At 41.6% G+C, this 20230-nt stretch overlaps 1 protein-coding gene across 2 annotated transcripts in view; it reads right to left on the reverse strand.

The window, feature by feature from the left end:
* The window catches only part of TBXAS1 (thromboxane A synthase 1), a 141959-nt gene that overhangs the window by 102759 nt on the left and 18970 nt on the right, over positions 1–20230 (reverse strand). For both annotated transcript variants that reach the window (XM_074366929.1, XM_010947466.3), the window contains 2 exons: positions 4817–4910; positions 2001–2053 (listed from right to left, as the gene is read on the reverse strand). In XM_074366929.1, the coding sequence (XP_074223030.1) occupies positions 2001–2053; positions 4817–4910 (147 nt within the window). The remainder of the gene's footprint in view (positions 1–2000; positions 2054–4816; positions 4911–20230) is intronic.

Genomic DNA, 20230 nt, shown 5'->3' on the forward strand with positions numbered 1-20230 from the left:
TTTTAAAGTTATTTTGAAATACCCAAGGGCTCTACTCTGAATATCTGTACAGAAGTATTCCAGGGAACTGATTCCTAGAATTCAACTCAGGGAGGCCTTTTTCTAACCACCAGCATTCTGAGTCAGTGCTGTCTCAGAAATGTATGGAACAGTCTCCAAGGTCAATGTCAAGTCAAGTGCAAAATGAGACTGTTGGAAAGATAAGTTCTTGAGTACCTATTATGCTTCAAGCAAGAAGCTATGCGCGCGTTTGCGCGCACGCGCACACACACACACACACACACACACAAAAGAGAAGTAAGTGACGATCCAGCTAAAAGTGATCTTAGAGAGTGAGGTGGATGGAGTTGCCTATTATTGAAAGATACACACCATTTCTCCACTCTTCTTTAAGAGTAATTCCAGCTCAGCTCCCTGCTCCACCAGTGTTGAGCTTGGCCAAGTAACTTGCTTTGGCCTCACTGCATGCAGAGTGTGCTTTCTGCCCTGACTTTGAGTTCAGCCATATAACTTGGTTTGGCCAATAGGACGTTAGCAGACATGCTGTAGCAGAAACTTAGAATGTTCTTGCACAATTGGGCTTGCTCTCTTGATCCTTTGCCTTCACCATGAGAAGAGCCTGCCCTGGCCTGCCTGCCATTCTGAGGAGGAGCAGAGCTGCCCCAGCTGAGCTGGCCAAGATGAGCCACCTGCCCCGCTGAACCTGCATATGTACCATGTTCCCAGCCAGGCTAGCTTAGATCAGTCAGTTCCAGCCAATCCTTAGGCACATGACACATAGTAACTTCTTGTTTAAGTCACTACATTAGTTTGCTATTGCTGGATAACTAATTAGAGAGCATTTAGTAGAAAATCTTAATGCACTACCTTTGCAGGGTTACATAGCAAACTAAAGAGTGGTTAGAAGATCTTTGCCAAAACTGTGGGTCTCCCGGCACTTCCACAAAGGGTACAAGTCAATGCCTTTTGAAAATCATCACTGGGAAAGCAAGCATCGCATATCTTATGGGTAGAAGGGCTCACAAACCACTGGACCTCATTAGGCTGTACAGTAGGAACACCACAGAACTTCACTGCACCTAAAAAACGTTACCATGAACTTGGAAGTCTAGGAAAGAGCTGCTAACAGTCACTCAGTGGCTGAGGCAAAGCTGTGTGAGAACAGGCTGAAATGATTAGCGCTCTAGTGCGGCAAGACACATCCTGAGAATCAAGGGGATCCAAATCCGTTACATCTTGACTAGGGTACATGGTCTGCTCATGGGTCTGTGTGTCAGATCCTGGAATTTCTGGAATTCTGGGATGTTAGATTCTGGAATTTTTTTTTTAAAGGAACACACTCCGAAGCATAAAAAAGGGAAAATACGGGGAAGGCATATAGTTCTTCACATGGCTGAGAATTAGGGTAACCGTGTGTGTGTGTGTGTGTGTGTGTGTGTGTGAGACTGCCGGGTACTGTATGTCCCAGGACATCCTGGCCAGTCTTAGTTACCGCCGTTGTCCTGGGGTAATTGTTCACAGCACCCCCGCTAACTTTCAGACGTGTACTGGATTCGTGGTAGATTATATGGCCATACAGAGGACAGCGTATTTCACTCATAGGGTTGAGCAAAACAGGTCCGAATAAGGTTTAGACACGTTCACGGAGAAAGCCCTGGCATGGGCTGTCAAGGCAGATTGGACTGCGGCATGGGGGGGCTGCTGCATCCATTGCAGCACACCTTTGACACTGTGGTGAGAGGTGGTCAAGGTACCCAGGGCCTGACCCAGGTGGTCAGGGTCTAAAAGGCTGGGAAGTGGTGCTCTTCAGGCTAATGCTGTGCACCCTTGGGCAGCCCTGGGGTTTGCTCTGGGAGCCTCGCCTGTACTGCCAGGCACTCTCTTTGTGGCTCCTCAAAAGTCATAAAGACCTTCGACATTCTCATTCTTGTCATTACTTCCGCATCAATTCAGCACACACAAGCAAAATGCATGAAAGGAGAATGGAGCTTCCCACTCACCCACTCAGAGGTCCATACTGTTTTCTGAGCTCCATGTGGCTTTCCCAGAAACCCTGCAGAAAACACAGCACTATGGTAAGAATCAGATGAAACAAAATTTCAAATAGTCAAACAAATTCAGAAAAAAATACTGGAGTGGTGAGAACACAATCACATAAACAATAAAAAATAATTGAAGTTATAGTGCTTTCATACACTTTGGACTATTAGAATAAACTAGTAGCTTGGGGGAAAAATATTGCTAAGAAAAATGTCTCAGTCAGCTCTGCTTTAAGGGACAGAAGAGCTCATCTGTACTTATACTATTTGTGTGTAATTGCTGCTAAAATATTTGGAAACTGTTTGCTTTCTCGACTATGTTAACATTCCCCTCTGCAGTTTGGTTTATATTATTATTATTTTTGGCAAAGCCTCTTTTCACAGCCACTGTAAATGTAAATGTGTAAATGTCTGCTGAGTGCACCCAAATTATCACAAATTCTGAGTTATGATCCAAGTTAAATTTTAACTAAAATCAACATATTCAAAACGTAAGAACCTTAGAGTGACTTTATATATTAGATGCGCATTGCAGTGGGAAAGGAGTATTCCTGGCGGAGTCAGAGTCAGGGTAGAGGGTCAAGAAGTGCTAGATCCTTTGCGTTGTAGGGATGGAGTTGTGTAGAGGGGATGGCGTGTGTGCAGATATACACAGGGGGTTGCCCGGGTGAAGGGTTGGCAATGGCTGGGTCCATTGTATTGTGGGAGAGAAACATACATGAAAATGCACAGGGTTGGGATGGAGGCGGAGGAGAGGAAAATGCGAGACTTGTGCTATGGGAACGGAGTATATGGGCAGGGATGTAAGGGGTGGGTAAGAGTGGAGGGTTGGGGGTAGAAGAGCTGGACGTTCTTAATGGGAATATATCCCAGGTCATTAAATCTGGCGTCACCATCTAAGTTTGCCATATATCAGTGAAAGCTTATATGAATATAAAAACAGTCAATGAAATGACTATGTTCTAGCAAGAACTTAGCAGGTTTGCACACATGAGGATAGTGAGCAGAAAAGGAGCACCTGTGGAAATTATCCAGAGGAGCACCGTGTTTTTGTCACATTGGCAGTGATACAGTTTTCCTCAACGTGTTAATACTAAATTAATTACTCAACCGAGTGCAACTGATCATTTCCCCCAAGAAAAATGTGAAATTTATTTACTTTAATTTCCTATCTAGTTTGTTGTTCTGTTTTGACATGAGAAATGTCTTCGCACTTGCTTCAAGGAGCTAGTGGGAAGCCTTGATGAGATGCAGTTTATAGGCTGAGAGTTGTGGCCTGGGCACCCCTGAACTAGAGATGAGAGAAGAAGGTGTTGTTTAAAAATAAACAGTGGAGTGAGAGAAACAACAATAACGGGTGGGAAAGGGTGTTGGGCAAAGCAAGGGCCAGAAAGGAAAAGAACAGAAACTGAGATGAGAAGGAAAAAGGACAGAAATAGCCAATGTGATTTTCCATCTAATGCCGAGGGCCAGACTTTCCGGGGGCAGGGGTGGGGAAATCCTAAAAAGAGCGTAAAGGGGTATTATCAGGACTGGCCCAAGCTTAGTCCTTCCTGCCTTTGTTTGGCTTTGTGGCTCTTCGCGTGCGGGGTCTGCAGGCTCCTGATGGTGGGTTGGTGGCAGCACCCCATGAGTCAGCAGAATAAATCATCTGGCTTCTGAGAAGACCCAGCATGAGAAGCAAAGGGAAAAAAAGCCTTAGAAGATAGAGTCCTGGGCCTAGATCTCCAAGAGCCCATGGGACATTTCTACTTTCTTGTCACTCTGGCAAATCAAAGGCACTTCCCTAAACCAGCCGACCGCCCAACCTTTTATTTCTGCCAGCTTGCATCCATTCTCCCTGTTACGCTGGCTGAACACTTAAAGACATGTTTGACTCATTTTGCCTTGAATTCTTCACACCGAATTAGCCACAAGAGTTACTAATTTTGCCCCTCACGTTCTTCTCTTTCACAGTTATCTCTTCCCCTCTTGCTCACGAATAGTTCTTCACTTACCTTTCCAGACTGTCTGTGATCTGGCCTGCCTCTCTGTCTCTCTGTCTTTCTGTCTCACAGCAGCATTCCCTGGAGCTCCCCAATCTCCACTTTCTGGTCCAGAGTGCTCCTCAAGCTGTGCCCTAGATCTCGTGTGGTGCAATCACACATATCATTGCCCCCCACCTGGTGTGTGTGTCCTTGTCTTTGTGTCTATCACTCCTGCAGGACCCCCTTCTCCAGGAAGTCCTCCAGGATGACTCTAGCCCTGACAGATCTCCCTCTCCTCTGAAGGACAACCCCAGCTAGCGTCTATACCATCCACTCTAGCACTAGGGTATGGATGGCTTTTACTTCTTCCATATTCCAGGGCCTGGAACACTTAGACCCGCAATAAATGGGTTTTTGGGTGAATGACTGGATGACAGGACTCAATACGTATTAATGAGTGATCAGTGAGGGATCATTCTCATCACATAAGAATTCATGCAAGTATAGCACAGGGAACTATATTCAATATCTTATAATGGCCAATAATGAAAAAGAGTATGAAAATGAATATATATGTAGATGTATAACTGAATCACTATGCTGTAAACCAGAAATTAACACCACACTGTAAACCAACTATACTTTAATAATAATAAAAAAAATTCACACAAGTAGGGGAAGGTTCATCATAGCACCTTCACACAGAGACCTCCCCAGGTGCGGCCACAGAGAAGGCGACTGTGCTTCATGGATAAAGCCACACGGGGCTCAGCACACCTGATGCCAAAGACAGTGGAGGACAGCCCTTACCTGGTAGAGAAATGGCAAGTTTCCAATAAAAGGAGAAGGCTTGGGATGTCTGATGCCCAACTTCTCTAGTCTTGAAAACGCTGACATGGAATACCTGAGGGGGAAAAGCACATTTTAAAAACCAAGACACAGGTTTGCATCTTAGCCTAGTAGGAATTAGAATTCTTGAGTTCTCTGGAGGTCAGGGTAGAAGCAGTTTCCACGGACAACATCTAGGGACTGGAGGAGGGGGAGCCCTAGAGGTGAGTGGGTTGAGTGGCTAGAACTCAGTAAATTCTTCCTGAGTGAGTAACAGAGATCAAAGCATCTGAAAATCTCTCGGTTGGACGTCCCCTTAGAGAGGATGTAGTCCAAATCCTCCTTCGCAGTCTACAGTTTCCATCAATAAATTGTTTTTAAAACTACACCTCTCCCCAGTTCAGCTCCTCTGCCTTTAAATCTACCACGAAGAATTGTCTCAGAGGCAAGGCCAAAAAAGTAACAGTGGCAAAAGTAAGTTCCCTCTGCACATTTGTAGCTTTCCTTGGTTCAAACTGACCCCAGCACCTAATTTGTCCTTCATCACATACCATGGCCTAATAGAGAAAAGTGAAAAAAATAGGGATGGAGGGGACACACCATGGAGATAAGACCTCTTACAACTTCTTTAGGTCTTTGTTGTCACGGCCTGAAACCATATGGGGAACATATTTTCCTAACCCAAAATCAGGAAACATGGCCTGACACATTTCTGTGCCACTTTCCAGGAGAAAGCAGCCTGAGAAGTGCAGTGTGGCTGTCAAAACATTGGAGTTACTAGGATATTTCAACAGTTTACGGGAACAGAGGGATAACAGAGTTAAAGTCAGAACTAGCTTAGAAAAACCTGGACATATGGCTGTAATCCCTAATCAGCCAGCCAATTAGGTCAAAAGTTCAGTTAGTTCAGAAAAATTAATGAGTCAAACTGGGTATTTAGCATCGTGCAAAGATCAGCCAAATCTCAATTTAGGAGTAAGGAAAAATACAAAATACAGCCAGACTTCACAGGAGTACTGGAACTTCAAAAAAAATACCCACTGCTCTAAGATTTACTTGACTTATCGTCAGAAAGATGGAATGTTTGCTGTAGTCTCTGACCTTCCCCTGTTCTGCCTGCAGTCCAATAAGGAGCACTTAAAATAAGAACATTTCAATGAATACTCAAATATGCAGAGAAAGGACAACGGGTCAATGGTTGATTTGTGTTATTCTAAGCAATACATCTACTTTTAAAGTGGCCACAGGGAGAACTGAGCCAGGGCAGAAGGGGAAAGTGTGTTCTCCTCCCAATTCTCCTGACCAAGGTTTCCACTGTATGGCTGCATTACTGGGTTTAAATGAATCCCCAGGATCTCACACTTAAATCCACGTTCAAGGGTAATTACAAACCACGCTCAGGAGCCACGTGTGAATTACATGGATTAGTCATGCCAGCATTCCTCTTCATTAGTGACTGTGCCAAAGGTTGACAGCAGAGTGTGTAAAAGTTATCCCTTCAAGTAGACTATGACGTTTTAAATAAGTCCCTTCACACCTAAGAGGAAAAACCAAAGGAGACTTACCAGTCCACTTAACACTTCCCTCAACATCCTCAGCTCTGGTTTCTAGTTCATTTTTTCATCAGTCTTTGTGAATTATTTTCTACATGTAATCTCTAATGGGTAGAAAGAAATATGCCGATCTTGGGCCACATAATTACATCTTAATTTTGTAATTAGATGTCTTGATTGTCTAATTAAAGGACAAGAAGTCTGTGCCTAATTACACATGCTAATTATCATGCAAGTCCATGCCCTAATTATGTAACTCCACTTAACAAAAATACCGCTTGTGTGTCTCTGCACAAAATTCAGACATTTTTCAAACATATGGCATCAGCAGAGAGTGTTCTGGACACAACCATAAACTTCACTTTGCAAGCTGGACTCAAGTATAGAACTTCAGCATCTCAGCTAGGAATTGGCCAAATGTTGCCACGAGTAACCAGAGTCCTTGAGCTAAAATCAGCCGGGAGAGATCACTGCCTCCAGACTTCCAGGCAAAGTTGCATAGTGGGTTCCATTTGCCTTGCTCCCACTTCTTTCTCTGAATCCAGAAGGTCCCCTCTGTCTGTCTCAATAGGCTTTTGACCCAGAATCCATGGACCCCGGGAGTTAGGGGTTGAATTGTGTCACCCCCCCAAAATAAGTTGAAGTCCTAACCCTCAGTATCTCGGATTGTTACCTTATTTGGAGATAGGGTGATTGCAAAAATGCAGTTAGTTAAAGATGAGGGCAGGCGGAAGCAGAGTGGACCCCTAATCCATTAGAACTGATGCCCTTCTAAGAGGATGGCCACGCGAAGACATGGAGACACGGGGAGAATGCCATGTGATGTCAAAGAAGTCCCGCAGTGGAGTTCTACAGCTGCAAGTCAGGGACACCAAAGATTGGCAGCAAACTGCTAGAAGCAAGGGGAAGGCAAGGAAGGATTTTCCCCTACAGGTTTCAGAGAGTGCATGGCCTGGCACAGACCTCGGTTTCAGACTTCGGGCTTCCAGAACCGTGAGACAACAAATTCTGGTGTTTGAAACCCAGTTTGTGTTTCTTTGTTAGAGCAGCACTAGGAAAAGGGTACACCAGGAATACCCGCGAATGGGTTTGAGAGAGTCAATGAAAAAAGATTTTTTTAAAAATGTCTCCTGTTCCTTAAAAAATTGTCATGGTGAAAGAAATCCCTTTTTTATGTTAAATTGTGCCATTAATTACTAAGCCATGAAAAAAGGGCTGATGGCCTGGGGTGCTAGTGTAAATCAAGGTAATATGTAGCCATCATGTGGCCACTATGTTGCGATATTTAGAACAGCTTCTTTTTAACGGGGATTAACACAAGCATATTCCACAATTATGATTATGAACATCTATCATTGTGTACATAATGGAATCGTAAGTTGGAAAATGACAATGGAAAGCTTATGTAGTCGCTTTAGAGAGCATCCTTTGGTTTTACTTTCACAGCTGAAGTAATTGTTTATTGCTATAGGACACAAACCTTGCAGTGCCAGTGGTGGACCTTCCACTGTCTGGTCTCAAAATTAAAGGAGCCACATGGGATCATGTTCAAAACAAGATTTGAAATTTCAAGTCTAGAAATTCCCCAATATTTCATTTTCCGCAAGACACAGCCCTTCCTTGATGCATTCAACAGGAATATGGTCAGCCCATCATTTAGCCGAAGAAGCCACTCACGATGAATTGGAGGAACTGGCTTCTCTCCAGTGTACTTCTGGCAACAGTCAGCTCCTTCACCCCTGCAGGATGTCTTCACCGTCCCTATCAAAGAATTTCTACTAGGTGAGCTGCTTTTGGAAATTTCAGAGGCTACTGCTGTTTTTGAGATGGCGAAAGATTCCGGCAGCAAATAGCAGTTTTCCTGGGATAAAAACTGTTCCTCCAGGAAGAGGTGAAGCCCAGGGGTGCCAGATAACCCACCTGTCCTGCCGTTGGAGGAGAGAAGAGCTTTATCATGGCATGCACCACCGTTCAAGGCTTTGCCAGCAATTTCATAGAAGGCTGTGGTCACACTGGAAGTTTGGTTAGAGACAAGCTCTTAGATTTTTTGCCTTTTCGAAAGATTTTAAGACATGGAAGCAGAAGATGAGGTTTGCTAGCTTTCCAGAAAACAAATCTTGAAATGCTTGACAGAAATTTTTGTTGAAAAAGCTAGAACTATTGAGGAGAAAGCTTACTCTCATATTATTGTAATTATTGTAATTGTAGCTTTTTCTGAATATATTTTTTATATAATTGGGATCCTATGCTCTATAATTTTTTCTATTTCTCTGTAATTCTACTTTTCCCATTTAACATAAAAAGTCTCCATGTTATTAATCCTTTATGAATGTTGTTTTTATGGCTGTATATTCCTCTTGTGAACATACAACATACTAAACTATTATTGTTATTAAATATTTAGGGTGTTTTCAATTTTTTAGCTAAAGTAAGTCATGCTGCTACAATGAACATCTTTATGCACCGAGCTTTTCCAACTTTATGCATGAAGATTTTCCAGACCAGAAACCCATGAGTCACTGATTTTAAACGTTTGACACGCAACCCCAAATTGCTTTCCAGAAAGTTTGTCCCAGTTAGTCTCACTGTCAGTGTATCCATTTCACCAAACACTCTCTTAACATTTTTCCAAATTTTGTTGACACATCAATGTATTTCGATGTCTGCATTTTTTTTTCATTTCTAGAGAGAGAGAACATTTTTTTGCCATCCCTTTTCCTCCAATTTCAAAAATATTTCCCAACTTTGAAATTACTTTTTCCTCCCCACCTTCTCAACCGTTCCCACCACAGCTCATCTAGATGGCAGGCAAAATTGTGCTACACCAATTGGTTGAAGAATTAGTTGGGAAATGAGCAGTCATTGACAGGTGACTGCAGGCTGATTCCAAGCACACATCTGGGCAGGGAGAGAATAAGCAGACGAAATCTGAAGTTTTCTTTTTTTGTGTACACGATATATATTTTTTAATTGAAGTATAGTCAGTTCACAGTGTTGTGTCAATTTTTGGTGTACAGCACATTCAGTCACACATGAACATACACATATTCGTTTTCATATTGAACAGTTTTTATTTAGAAAATAACAAGCCACTGCCTTGTTAGTTGACTTTCAATTCTATTTCCTTCTCCTTCCTTGCCCCATTCTTCCCTTATGACCACAATTGAGAAACTGTAAGTATACAAATGACTTCAATCATGCCTTAAGGCAAGAGTTCCTTGGAAACAGAGTTTCTATGTGAGGTCTTCTCTGTTCCCCTTTTAGCACCTCATCTCTGTTTTCACATCCTCATCTTCACGTTCAGTGCCTTTTCTTGTGACTTGTCCCCTCAAGACCTCGCTCTCAGGGCTGGAAACCATCCAGTGTACATTCACTCATGTCAGTCAGTAGCAGTTAGGTTATCTCCTAAGGTGTAACCTTAAGCAAAGTTATACCTAAGTTAGACCTAAAGTATAATTCCTACAGTATAACCTTAGGCAAACCAGAAAGTTCCTTAACTAATTTATAAGAGTAGGTGCCCTTTTCCAGGGAAAAGAACCTGACATATCTGCTCGGAGCACCTCCTTTTGGGATACTTGAGAAGGCAAGTCAATCATCAGAGGGTGGTGTGTTAAGCTAGGAGCTATAATAAGAGGTGGTTCATCAGAACAGATATGTCACCAGGACCCTGGTAAAAAATAACCCTGTGCACAGCGGAGTGCCCCTCTGTAAAGGGCTGGCAGAGAGACAGTGTGTTTGCTGCCCCACCCCTCTTTCCCCGCTGATTTATATTTTGCTGCCCCTGCCCTACACCTTAGCAATACAGGTGCTTGGATCTGTTCTGATCCATTTGTCTGACTTATGCCCATGCCTGACCATTTTAACTAGAGTAACTCTATAACACCTTTTAACATTTTACTTTCTCATTTTAATTTTAGAGTTAATTAGTCTAGTCTGGTGAAAAATCCTGTTGGAGTTTTTATTGGAATTGCATTAAATTTATAAATTAGAGAGTAGCAATATTATTACAACACTGAGTCTTCTCATCTGTGTGTGTGTTATGTCTCCCATTGATTCCATTCTCTGTCCTTGGTAACATTTTGTAATTTTATGCACAGAAAGTATCTTTTTGCTGTTTACATGTATCAGTCAGTCATTGCTCATGTGTAGGAATACTATTTGTTGGGTGTTTTTTGTTTTGTTTTGTTTTGGGGTTTTTTTTGCCAATCTTGTAACCATGATCCTTCTAAATTTTCTTATTAATTCTACGGGTTTATCTTACATGTGAAATCTCTTTGATTTTTTACACTGAAAATTATATTTTATGCAAATAATATCAATTCTCTTTTTTCTAATCCTTTTGTCTCACTTTTCATTTTCTTTTCTTATCACATCACATCGTCTGAGACCTTTAGTACAATGTTTAAAGGACGCAGTGAGAGAGAACATCATTTTCTTATTCCTGACTCTATGAGAATGCATCTAATGTTTCAAAATTATATGTAAGATTTTGTTGCAGGTTTTTAATAGATATTCTTTATTGGGTAAAGGACATTCCTTCTATTCCTAGTTCGCTTGGAAAGTTTTTCCTTGATTAGTCTTGCTATAAGTTTGTCTGTTTAATCTTTTCAAAGCCCTGACGTTTGCTTTTGTTGATCATTGCAATTTTTTTTTTTTTTGCTGTTTTCCATTTCATTATTTTATGCTCATTTTTTATTATGGTCTTCCTACTATTTTCTTTGGGTTTACTCTTTGTTCTTTTTCTTTTCTTTTCTTTTAGCTTCTTACATTAACAATGTGGCTCACTTATTTTCAATATTATTTTATTTATGAGCAATGCACTTAAGGATATAAATCTCCCTCTTAGTACTTCTTTAGCTGCATCCCACACATTTTGAACTGTAGAGCTTGCATTGCCTAATGGTTGCATTCTAACAGGAAACTTCTGAACATAAAATGTGCTGCAAGATGCACATGAGCAAAATTCAGAGGGCCGGATATTTTGGAGTTCAAAGACCTTCCCATTGTTTTTTAACTCTGTCCAGCTCTATCCATGAAATTTAGTAAGTAACAGTCATTTAGTTTTGTTCCCAAAGACCGAGAAAAGGAGACTGCTTATAATTTTCACTGCTCTGGGAAAAAAATTGAGGACTACTGAACAAATACATAAATATTTGACTGATGTGCAGTTCTTTCCCCAATAATGTAAGAACCACAGAAACATAGTCATTGTAGTTATTAGTCTGACAACAACTTTGTCATAGCACAAGAAAAATACATTTATATAGACATACAAAGAGAAGTATACAATTACTATTATTGTAATTTATAATAATTTTGACTGTTTCCTATATACCAGGCACTGTGCCAAGAACGTTTAATACACCTCCTTGCATGAGTCTCCCAATGATTATATAAAGATAAAAATAAATACTATTCTCGTGTTACTGATTAGGAAATTAAAGCTTGCAGAGATTGATTAGTGTACCCAAGGTGGCGGTGCTGCTAAGTGATTGAGTCAGAGTTGAAACCAGGTCTGCCACTTTTCAAACAGATGTTGTTTGCACTCCATTAACCTGCTTCTTCCTGTCCTCTAAGCTAGGATGTCGTGGATAAACCATTGCATGAGAACAGGCAGAGAATATACTGAGAACAAAGACAGGTTTCTTAGAAACCAAAGGTATAGTAATGACAGATCCTAATTAACTGATGACCATGATGAGAGAGTCTTTGCCACCTAAAGCTAATGTTTTCACTTCTGCTCTTACTCAGAATACTCCACTATTTCTTCTTTCTGTTGCCTTGATTTCTCCCTTTCTAATCACTGTTATCACATACTAACATAATCTAGGGTCTTCTATCTTGAAGGAAAAAAGCAAATTTCTTTGATTCCATCATTGCCTTATTTTTCTTCTCTCCCTCTCAGTAAAATCACTTAAAAGCATTGTCTAGACATGTTCCCTTCCCTTCAACACCCGTAGTGTCTTCTCCATCTTTCCAACTACACTTCTGCACCCACTGTGTCACTGGAACGGCCCTTCTCAAGGTTCTGATCTTGTCAATCCAGTAATTTCTTGTCAGTTTTTTTTTTTTTTTTTTTTTTTACTTGCCTCTCAGCAGCATTTTGCCCCAGATGAACACTTCCTTCTTCCTGAAACATTTTCTTCTCTTGGTTTCTATGACATAATTCTCACCTCAGGGGCTGGTCCTCGGTGTATTTGCTGGCTCCTTTTCTTCTGTTGGTCCCATCACTTTAACCACCATCTGTATGTCAATAACTTCTGTATTTCTATCTAGCTCCATTCTCTCCACTGAGCTCATCTTTATCCAGACACCAACTTGGCTGCACCCTTTTGACATCTATTAGGCATTTCAAACTTAACATACCTAAATCTAAATTCAGTTTTCCCCCTAAATCTCTTACTCCCCAGTCATCTCTGTATCACTGTTACAACCACAATCCACCAGTTGCTCAAGCCAGAAACATTGGAGGCATAGTAGAGTGTGTAATTGTCTAAAATAATGACATTCCCTCCCAATTAGAGGATCATACATCTCCACCCCATTTACACAAGGCTTGATCACATGAGTTTCTTTGGCCCACTGAGCATGAGAGATGCACAGTGTGCCACCCCCAAGCAAAAGCCTTGAGAGCAGCACATAATGAACCATTCGTCCTTTTCCCTCTGCCATGAGACCTGTAGTCTCCCAGCTGCAAGCTGTTCCTAAAGCGTAGGTCCTGCAATGAAGGGGTTGAGGAGTAGAGCTGAAGGTGGTCCATGATAGGCATTTAGCATGACCACGAAATAAATATCTGTCGATGTAAATCACTGAGACTTGTTGGGAGTGTGGGGGGAGTCAGTTATTACCCAGGCAGAACTTATCTGAAGCTGACTGATATTAGACATGCTTAATTCTTCTCTTTTATTTTTCACACTTTACGTACGATCTATCAGCAGATACTTTAACTCCATCTTCAGATTAGCTCCGTCTCCATTTCTGCCCATTTCTCTCCATCTCTTCTACTTCTACACTGGTACAAGCCCACAAGGGGGGGTTATTTGCTAGTATCTAGCATGTGCATCTAGCTACTGACCCTTCTATTCGCTTCTAGCAATTTGTTCTACACATATACTTGAACATAAATATATACAGGAGTATTTATTCCAGCATTTTTACAAGAGCAAAAGATTGGAATGCCCATTGGTTTGGGACTGTTTAAATAAATTATGATGCATCCATTCAATAATAGACTATGTAACAAAGATGAAAATTCATCAAGATGCAGTGTTACATGAAAATAGTAAGAGGCAGAAAATTGAGTTTAGTATGCTTCCATTTGTGTTAAAAATGGGGAGAGAAAATAACAATTTTTGCATTAGCTTGTACATTTATTAGAAATATCTCTGTAAGACTAAATATGAAGTTAATTCCAGAGGTTACCTATTGCACTGATGAAACTTTGGGGATAAGGATGGGGCAGGAAGGACATGTTTAGTCTGATGTTTTAGTATGGAAAATGCAAAAGTAGACAAAACAGTCAATTGAATTCCCAATATACCTGCCACTCATGGGGGAGGTAACTAGGTTCATTTATTTATAGAGGAGGTGTGGGGGATTGAACCCAGGGCCTCATGCATGCTAAGCATGTACTCTACCCCTTGAGCTATACCCACCCCTACCCTCACCACTCATCTTTAACAATTATCAACTTGTGACCAAGCTTGTCTCAGTTTTATACCCCCACCCACCTCACACCGATTATTTTGAAGCAAATCCATGACATCATATCATTCCAACTGTAACAATTTCTGTACCCTTTTCTAAAATACAAGGACTCTTTCAAAAAATAACCACAGTGTCACTATCACAATTAAAAATAACAATAATTCCTTAGTATCCTCAAATATTTAATCATTGTTTAAGTTTCCCCAATTATCTCATGATTTTTCTTTTACAGTATGTTTGTTGAGGATCTAAATAAGGTCATCCACATGTTGTAATTGGGTCAGATGCCCCTTAAGTATCTTTGAGTCTCTAAGCTCTTCTTCCAACTTCACCCCCTCCGCATTTTTCCCCTTTCATTTTTAAACAACAAAACCAGGGGGCATATTGTAGGGTTTCCCACAGTCTGAATTCTGCTGGTTGCCTCCCGTGGTGTAGTTTAAGCTGATCTTCAGCTTATTTTATTCACCAAATTGTCCCATCTCTGGATAGTGGGAGTTCATCTAAGTCTGTTCCTCAGCACTTTTCACAGAACAGCTTCCTCACTTTCTGAAATGACAAGATGTTCCAGGTGCATCTTGTACATTTCTTGCCCCAGATCTGAATCAGTCGTTTTACCAAAAAGCCCTAGGTTTTTTGGTTTTTTTGTTTGTTTGCTTTTTGGGTTTTTTTAAGTGGAAAATGGTATCTAGGAACTGTAACAGGAAGAAGAGTTTTCACTGTATTTCTTGGTAATAGTTCATGATACCATGTTTGAGAGTACAACCATGTGGACACCTATCCAAAAACTTAAATAGTTTTTGAAATTTGCCAATGGAATCCTTTGTAATCAGAATGATTTTAAATGTATAATGGTGACTTCCGTAAAAGATCAATATGGTGAATTCTATCAGAAACTTAAGGAATTTTTTTTTAAGTAAATGAATCATTCCCAGCTCCCTTAGTTTCCTATTGTGGCTCTAACAGATAACCCCAAACTTAGTGGTTTAAGATAACGTAATTTACTATCTGACAGTACTGGAGGCCAAAAGTCCAAAATTACTCTCACTAGTCTAAAGTCGAGCTGTCAGCAGGGCTGGTTCTTTCTGGAGCCTCCAGCGGATTGTTTGGTCTTTGCCTTCTTGGCTTATGGCCTCGTCTCTTCCATCTCTGCTTCTAGTCATCACGTCCGCTCCTCTGACTCCTGTATCCCCCTTACAAGGACCCTTGTGACAGCATGTAAGGTCCACCCAGATGATTCAGGATAGTCTCCCGAATCTCAGGACCCTTAACTTAATCACACCTCAGAGTCCCTTTCGCCACATACAGTGGCATTCACAGAGTCCAAAGACTAGGATGTGGGCATCTTTGGGGGTCATGATTCAGCTACCACACCAACGTATATCACGTATAGATGCTGATTGTATTTTGGAGTGTGTTTGAAAAGAAGTGTCTGGGGTGGAGATTGAGATTATCAGGGCTTCCTGTTAAGAGAGAACTGGGGGCATAGCTGCTGAGGGGTCGGGAGGAGGCCAGCCTGGAGCTTGCAAGACACCCAGCCTCTGCCTTGGGCACCACTAAACCAGGCTTCAGTGGCCCAACCACCTAAACAGCCACCAGATAAATATTTCAAAGAAAAGACTACCATTTAGTAACCGTAATGTCATCCCGCTGATGGTTATTATAGTGCATAGTGCATATAGTGCATATTATAGTGCAAAGTTAACTAACTTTTCCATTTTTATCCTAACTTTTCAGGGCAGAAGAGTCAGTTGAGTTAATAAATCTCTATTGGTAGTAAGGGGTTAATCTTCTAAGGTCAGTCACTTGTGCAACATCTTTATAATTTTTGCCATGGCTGCGAATCCCCGAGGCTACCACTTGCTTCCCAACTTCCTTTGAATAAATTTAAATAAGAGGAAACTTTATGTCATGACCATAAATGAAAACTATTAACACTTCCAAAAATTAAAAACTAATGGTAAAAATAAACACTTTACAATGGAAAATTTTAAAGCCCTAAAATGGTCTCACTTGCCACGGATGGTCCACAGGGCACTGTCAGGAGCACGTGGCTCGCAAGGCTGGTCCGAGTGCTCCACATTTTAAAGTGTGTTCTGTCTAGGTTGCCCCAGTTCAGCGGATATTTTATCACCGCAGGCAGAGAATGACGAAGGAATCTCAGTCCTTTTTCAGAGTACACGTCGGGAATTAGATCAAATGAATCTTGTTGTCTTGTATTTCATTTCTCAGGACTGGAGAGAGCTGGTCTGCATTTGACGCTGCATTTGTACCAAACTGTGGTAGCAGTTTACCCCCATGTAGGGGAGTAGTCCAGTCAGTGACATCCTCCATCACTGTTGGGGCTAATGTTAATCAACACGTTACAAGTGAAGGGACTCATCAGACGGACCCACACGTCTCCTACAAGCCAGGCGTGTGCTGGGCACCGGGGAAGCTGCAGGAACTTGGCACTTACAGCCTAGTGGACCCAACAGACATTCGATGACTAATGACAAGCAGTCAATGTAGTATTTATATCATAATCCTTGCAGCAAAGAAGCATCACATGTTGAAATGTGTTTTGATCACTGAAGAGCACTTCTTCTGCCCGACTATTGGATGGTACATCTTTGTTGAACCAAAAAAAAAAAAAAAATGGCAAATGGTTCTTATGCTTATTATTTTTCCCCAAGGCTAGTTTTCAAAAAAACAGGGCTCTCCAAAGCAGACCGATTTCCAAAAAGCATTAAACTGAGGACAGAGGTGTTACAGCTGGTGCGAGAAACAAGAGCTGTGTCACCCATGGCAGATGAAGGCGTTAGAAGAGGGCGCTGCTTTGAAGGGGTGTCCAGGAGGCCCCGGGGGAGAGTGAGCGCTGGGGGTTCACGTGGAGGGAGCGCTGGGTACCTGCCCTAACACTGGGTGTGTTCTGCTTCCTCAGGTGTGCCTTCCAACGCCCAGCCCGGCCCCAGAAAACCAGCTGGCACCTTCCAGGATTGAAGGCAGCAAGTGGCACAGCGATGGAGCTGGTGGTGAAGAATGGAGGGAGACCTCAGCCCGGGCTCTGCCTTTGTACCCCAGTTGTCCATCACATGCTGGTCATGGAAGAGTTCTGGGAGCTGCCTCGCCCTTTTGTGCCGGAGGGGATTAAAGGAGAAGAATAATGAAGGCCGTGCAAAGAGCACATTCACAACATGAATACACGTGGGGCTTATCTTCCTATTTTAAAAACAGAACAGAACCATTAACTGAAATATGTCATAAATCAGGTAAGTGGCTGGTTTTTATGAAACACTTCTGGATTTTTTTCTATATTATTTTTTTAATTGACGTATATTCAGTCTACAATGTTGTGTCAATTTATGGTGCACAGCATAGTGATTCAGTCATACACAAGCATACATATATTGGTTTTCATATTCTTTTTCACCAAAAGTTACTATAAGATATTGTGCTATACAGTATGAACTTGTTGTTTATCTGTCTTATGTATATCAGTATCTGCAAGTCTCAGACTCCCAATTTATCACATCTCACTCCTTCCCTCACTGGTAACCACAAGTTTTTTTCTATGTCTGTGAGTCTTTCTGTTTTGTAAATAAGTTCATTTGTCTTTTTTTTTAGATTCCACGTATAAGTGGTATCATACGGTATTTTTCTTTCTCTTTCTGGCTTACTTCACTTAGAATGACAATCTGCAGGTCCATCCATGTTGCTGCAAATGGCATTATTGTATTCTTTTTTATGGCTGAGTAGTATTGCATTGTATAAATATACCACAACTTCTTTATCCAGTCATCTGTCAATGAACATGTACGTGGTTTCCATGTCTTGGCTTTGTAAATAGTGCTGCTATGAACATTGGGGTGCATCTTTTTGAATTAAGGTTCCCTCTAGATATATGCCCAGGAGTGGGATTGCTGGGTCGTATGGTAAGTCTATTTTAGTCTTTTGAGGAATCTCCATGCTGTTTTCCATAATGGTTGCACCAAACTACATTCCCACCAACAGTGTAGGAGGGCTCCCTTTTCTTCATACCCTCTCCAGCATTTATTGTTTGTGGACTTTTGAATGATGGCCATTTTCTGACAGGTATGAAATGATACCTCACTGTAGTTTTGATTTGCATTTCTCTGATAATTAGCAATATTGAGCATTTTTTCATGTGCCTATTGGCCATTTGTATGTCTTCATTGGAGAATTGCTTGTTTAGGTCTTCTGCCCATTTTTGGATTGGGCTGTTTGTTTTTTTCTTATTAAGTTGTATAAGCTATTTATATATTCTGGAAATTAAGCCCTTGTCAGTCTCATCTTCAAATATTTTCTCTCATTCTGTAAGTTGTCTTTTTGTTTTGCTATGGTTTCCTTTGCTGTGCAAAAGCTAGTAAGTTTAATTAGGTCCCATTTGTTTATTTTTGCTTTTATTTCTATTGCATGGGTAGACTGCCCCAGGAGAACATTGCTAAGATTTATGTCAGATAATGTTTTGCCTATGTTTTCTTCTAAGAGGTTTATAGTGCCTCGTCTTATGTTTAATTCTTTAAGCCATTTTGAGTTTATTTTTGTGTATGATGTGAGGGAGTGTTCTAACTTCACTGATTTACGTACAGCTACCCAGTTATCCCAACACCATTTGCTGAAGAGACTGTCTTTACTCCATTGCATGTTCCTGGATTTTTTTAAGTGTTGGTTATTTGACTGAATTTAACTAGACTGAGCTTCCTCCTCCTCACCAGAAAAACCAGTGACGTATAAATGCAGCATAAAACTGTCCTCCCAAACCTCTCTTCTAGTGGGGAGAGGGGGGAAAAATAATGGCTTAGGGCATTGGAAAATACATGTATAATGAATGTTTTTAAAATAAAATAAAATTGAATTTATTATAATATATTTATGTTTCTAAACTTCGAGTTAATTTTTTAGGTTCCTATATTTTAAAACAAAAAGCTGCCTCTTTATTTAGGCCTTGAATTCCTTTTGCATCAGGAAACTATAAGCCCAGACATAGCATCCTACAAAAGTCCCCGCCTCATCCTGCTAGTCCCAGGAGCTGGAGAGTATAGCTCTTGAGTGGGAAGAAGCAACAAAGACTTTCTTACCAACTTCCGTTAAGAATTTTGCTTCTGTGACCCCTTCTGTGCTTCCCCAAAGCTGAGTTCTACATCCTTGCCCAGGGGAGGAAGTGTCTCATCAGAGAGCCATATGCAGCTTCTGGGTTCTAGAGAAACGAGTCGCCCAAGATGCATTTTTGCAGGGGTGGGAAAATAACTAGGTCGTTCCAGATCAGCAATAGCAGCGCCACAAGACAACTGAAAGGACTCTCACTGCTCCTGGACAGGTAAGGGTCCAGGCCAGAGCCAAGAGTTCATTTCTATCTCTTCAGCTGCCAATTAGTGGACTGGCCTCACTGATAATTGTGCTCTCACGGTATCGGCTTGTTTAAGTAATTGATGATGTTTGCCCTCACTGGAGAATCTTAGCACATCAAAAGATGTTGAGAAAGCCAAAATTCACCTGGCGTCTGAATTAATCACTTTGTCAAGCACAACAAAGGCTGTCTTGCTTTGCTAATAATCCCAAATGAGGTAGCAACCCTCAGTTAAATAAGGAAACTACAGTGTCTTTAATTAATGTTTCAAAGAGCTCAAACTTGCTTTTTTATTCCCTTTATTTTTCTGAGAATGTCGGGAAATGCAAGCAGAGCTGCTATTTTCCAAACTTCTCAAGAGCAGGAAGTGTGAGACCCGGCTTCCCTGAGGTTCATAGAAAAGGATCTGAGGGCTTTAGTTGACCACCAGCTCAGTGTGTGCGGCTGTGCCTGGGTCAGAGGAAGCTCCTCCCAGTGCCTGCCTCCACTTGCAGCCTGCAGCCTTCACACTTCCCCCCGCCCCAGGCTGGGCTACTGGGAGGCCACTGGACACCACCCTCCTCCAGCTCTGCTGCCTCAGCCTTTCTGGGCCGTAGCTCAGAACCCAGTGCCCTCCAGCTGCCTTTCTGGTCCAAATTGTCTCTCATAAGGCTCTTCACAGGCAGCTGAAGTGTCCCCAGCCACTGGACAGGCCCTCACAACCCCTCTACCTCCTCCTCCCCCTACCTCCCAGAGCCCCAGGCCAGGTCACATGCGCAGATCAGAGCCCTGGGGTTCTGCATCCAGAAT

This window comes from Camelus bactrianus, chromosome 7, assembly GCF_048773025.1.
Source record: "Camelus bactrianus isolate YW-2024 breed Bactrian camel chromosome 7, ASM4877302v1, whole genome shotgun sequence".
Taxonomy (NCBI): domain Eukaryota; kingdom Metazoa; phylum Chordata; class Mammalia; order Artiodactyla; family Camelidae; genus Camelus; species Camelus bactrianus.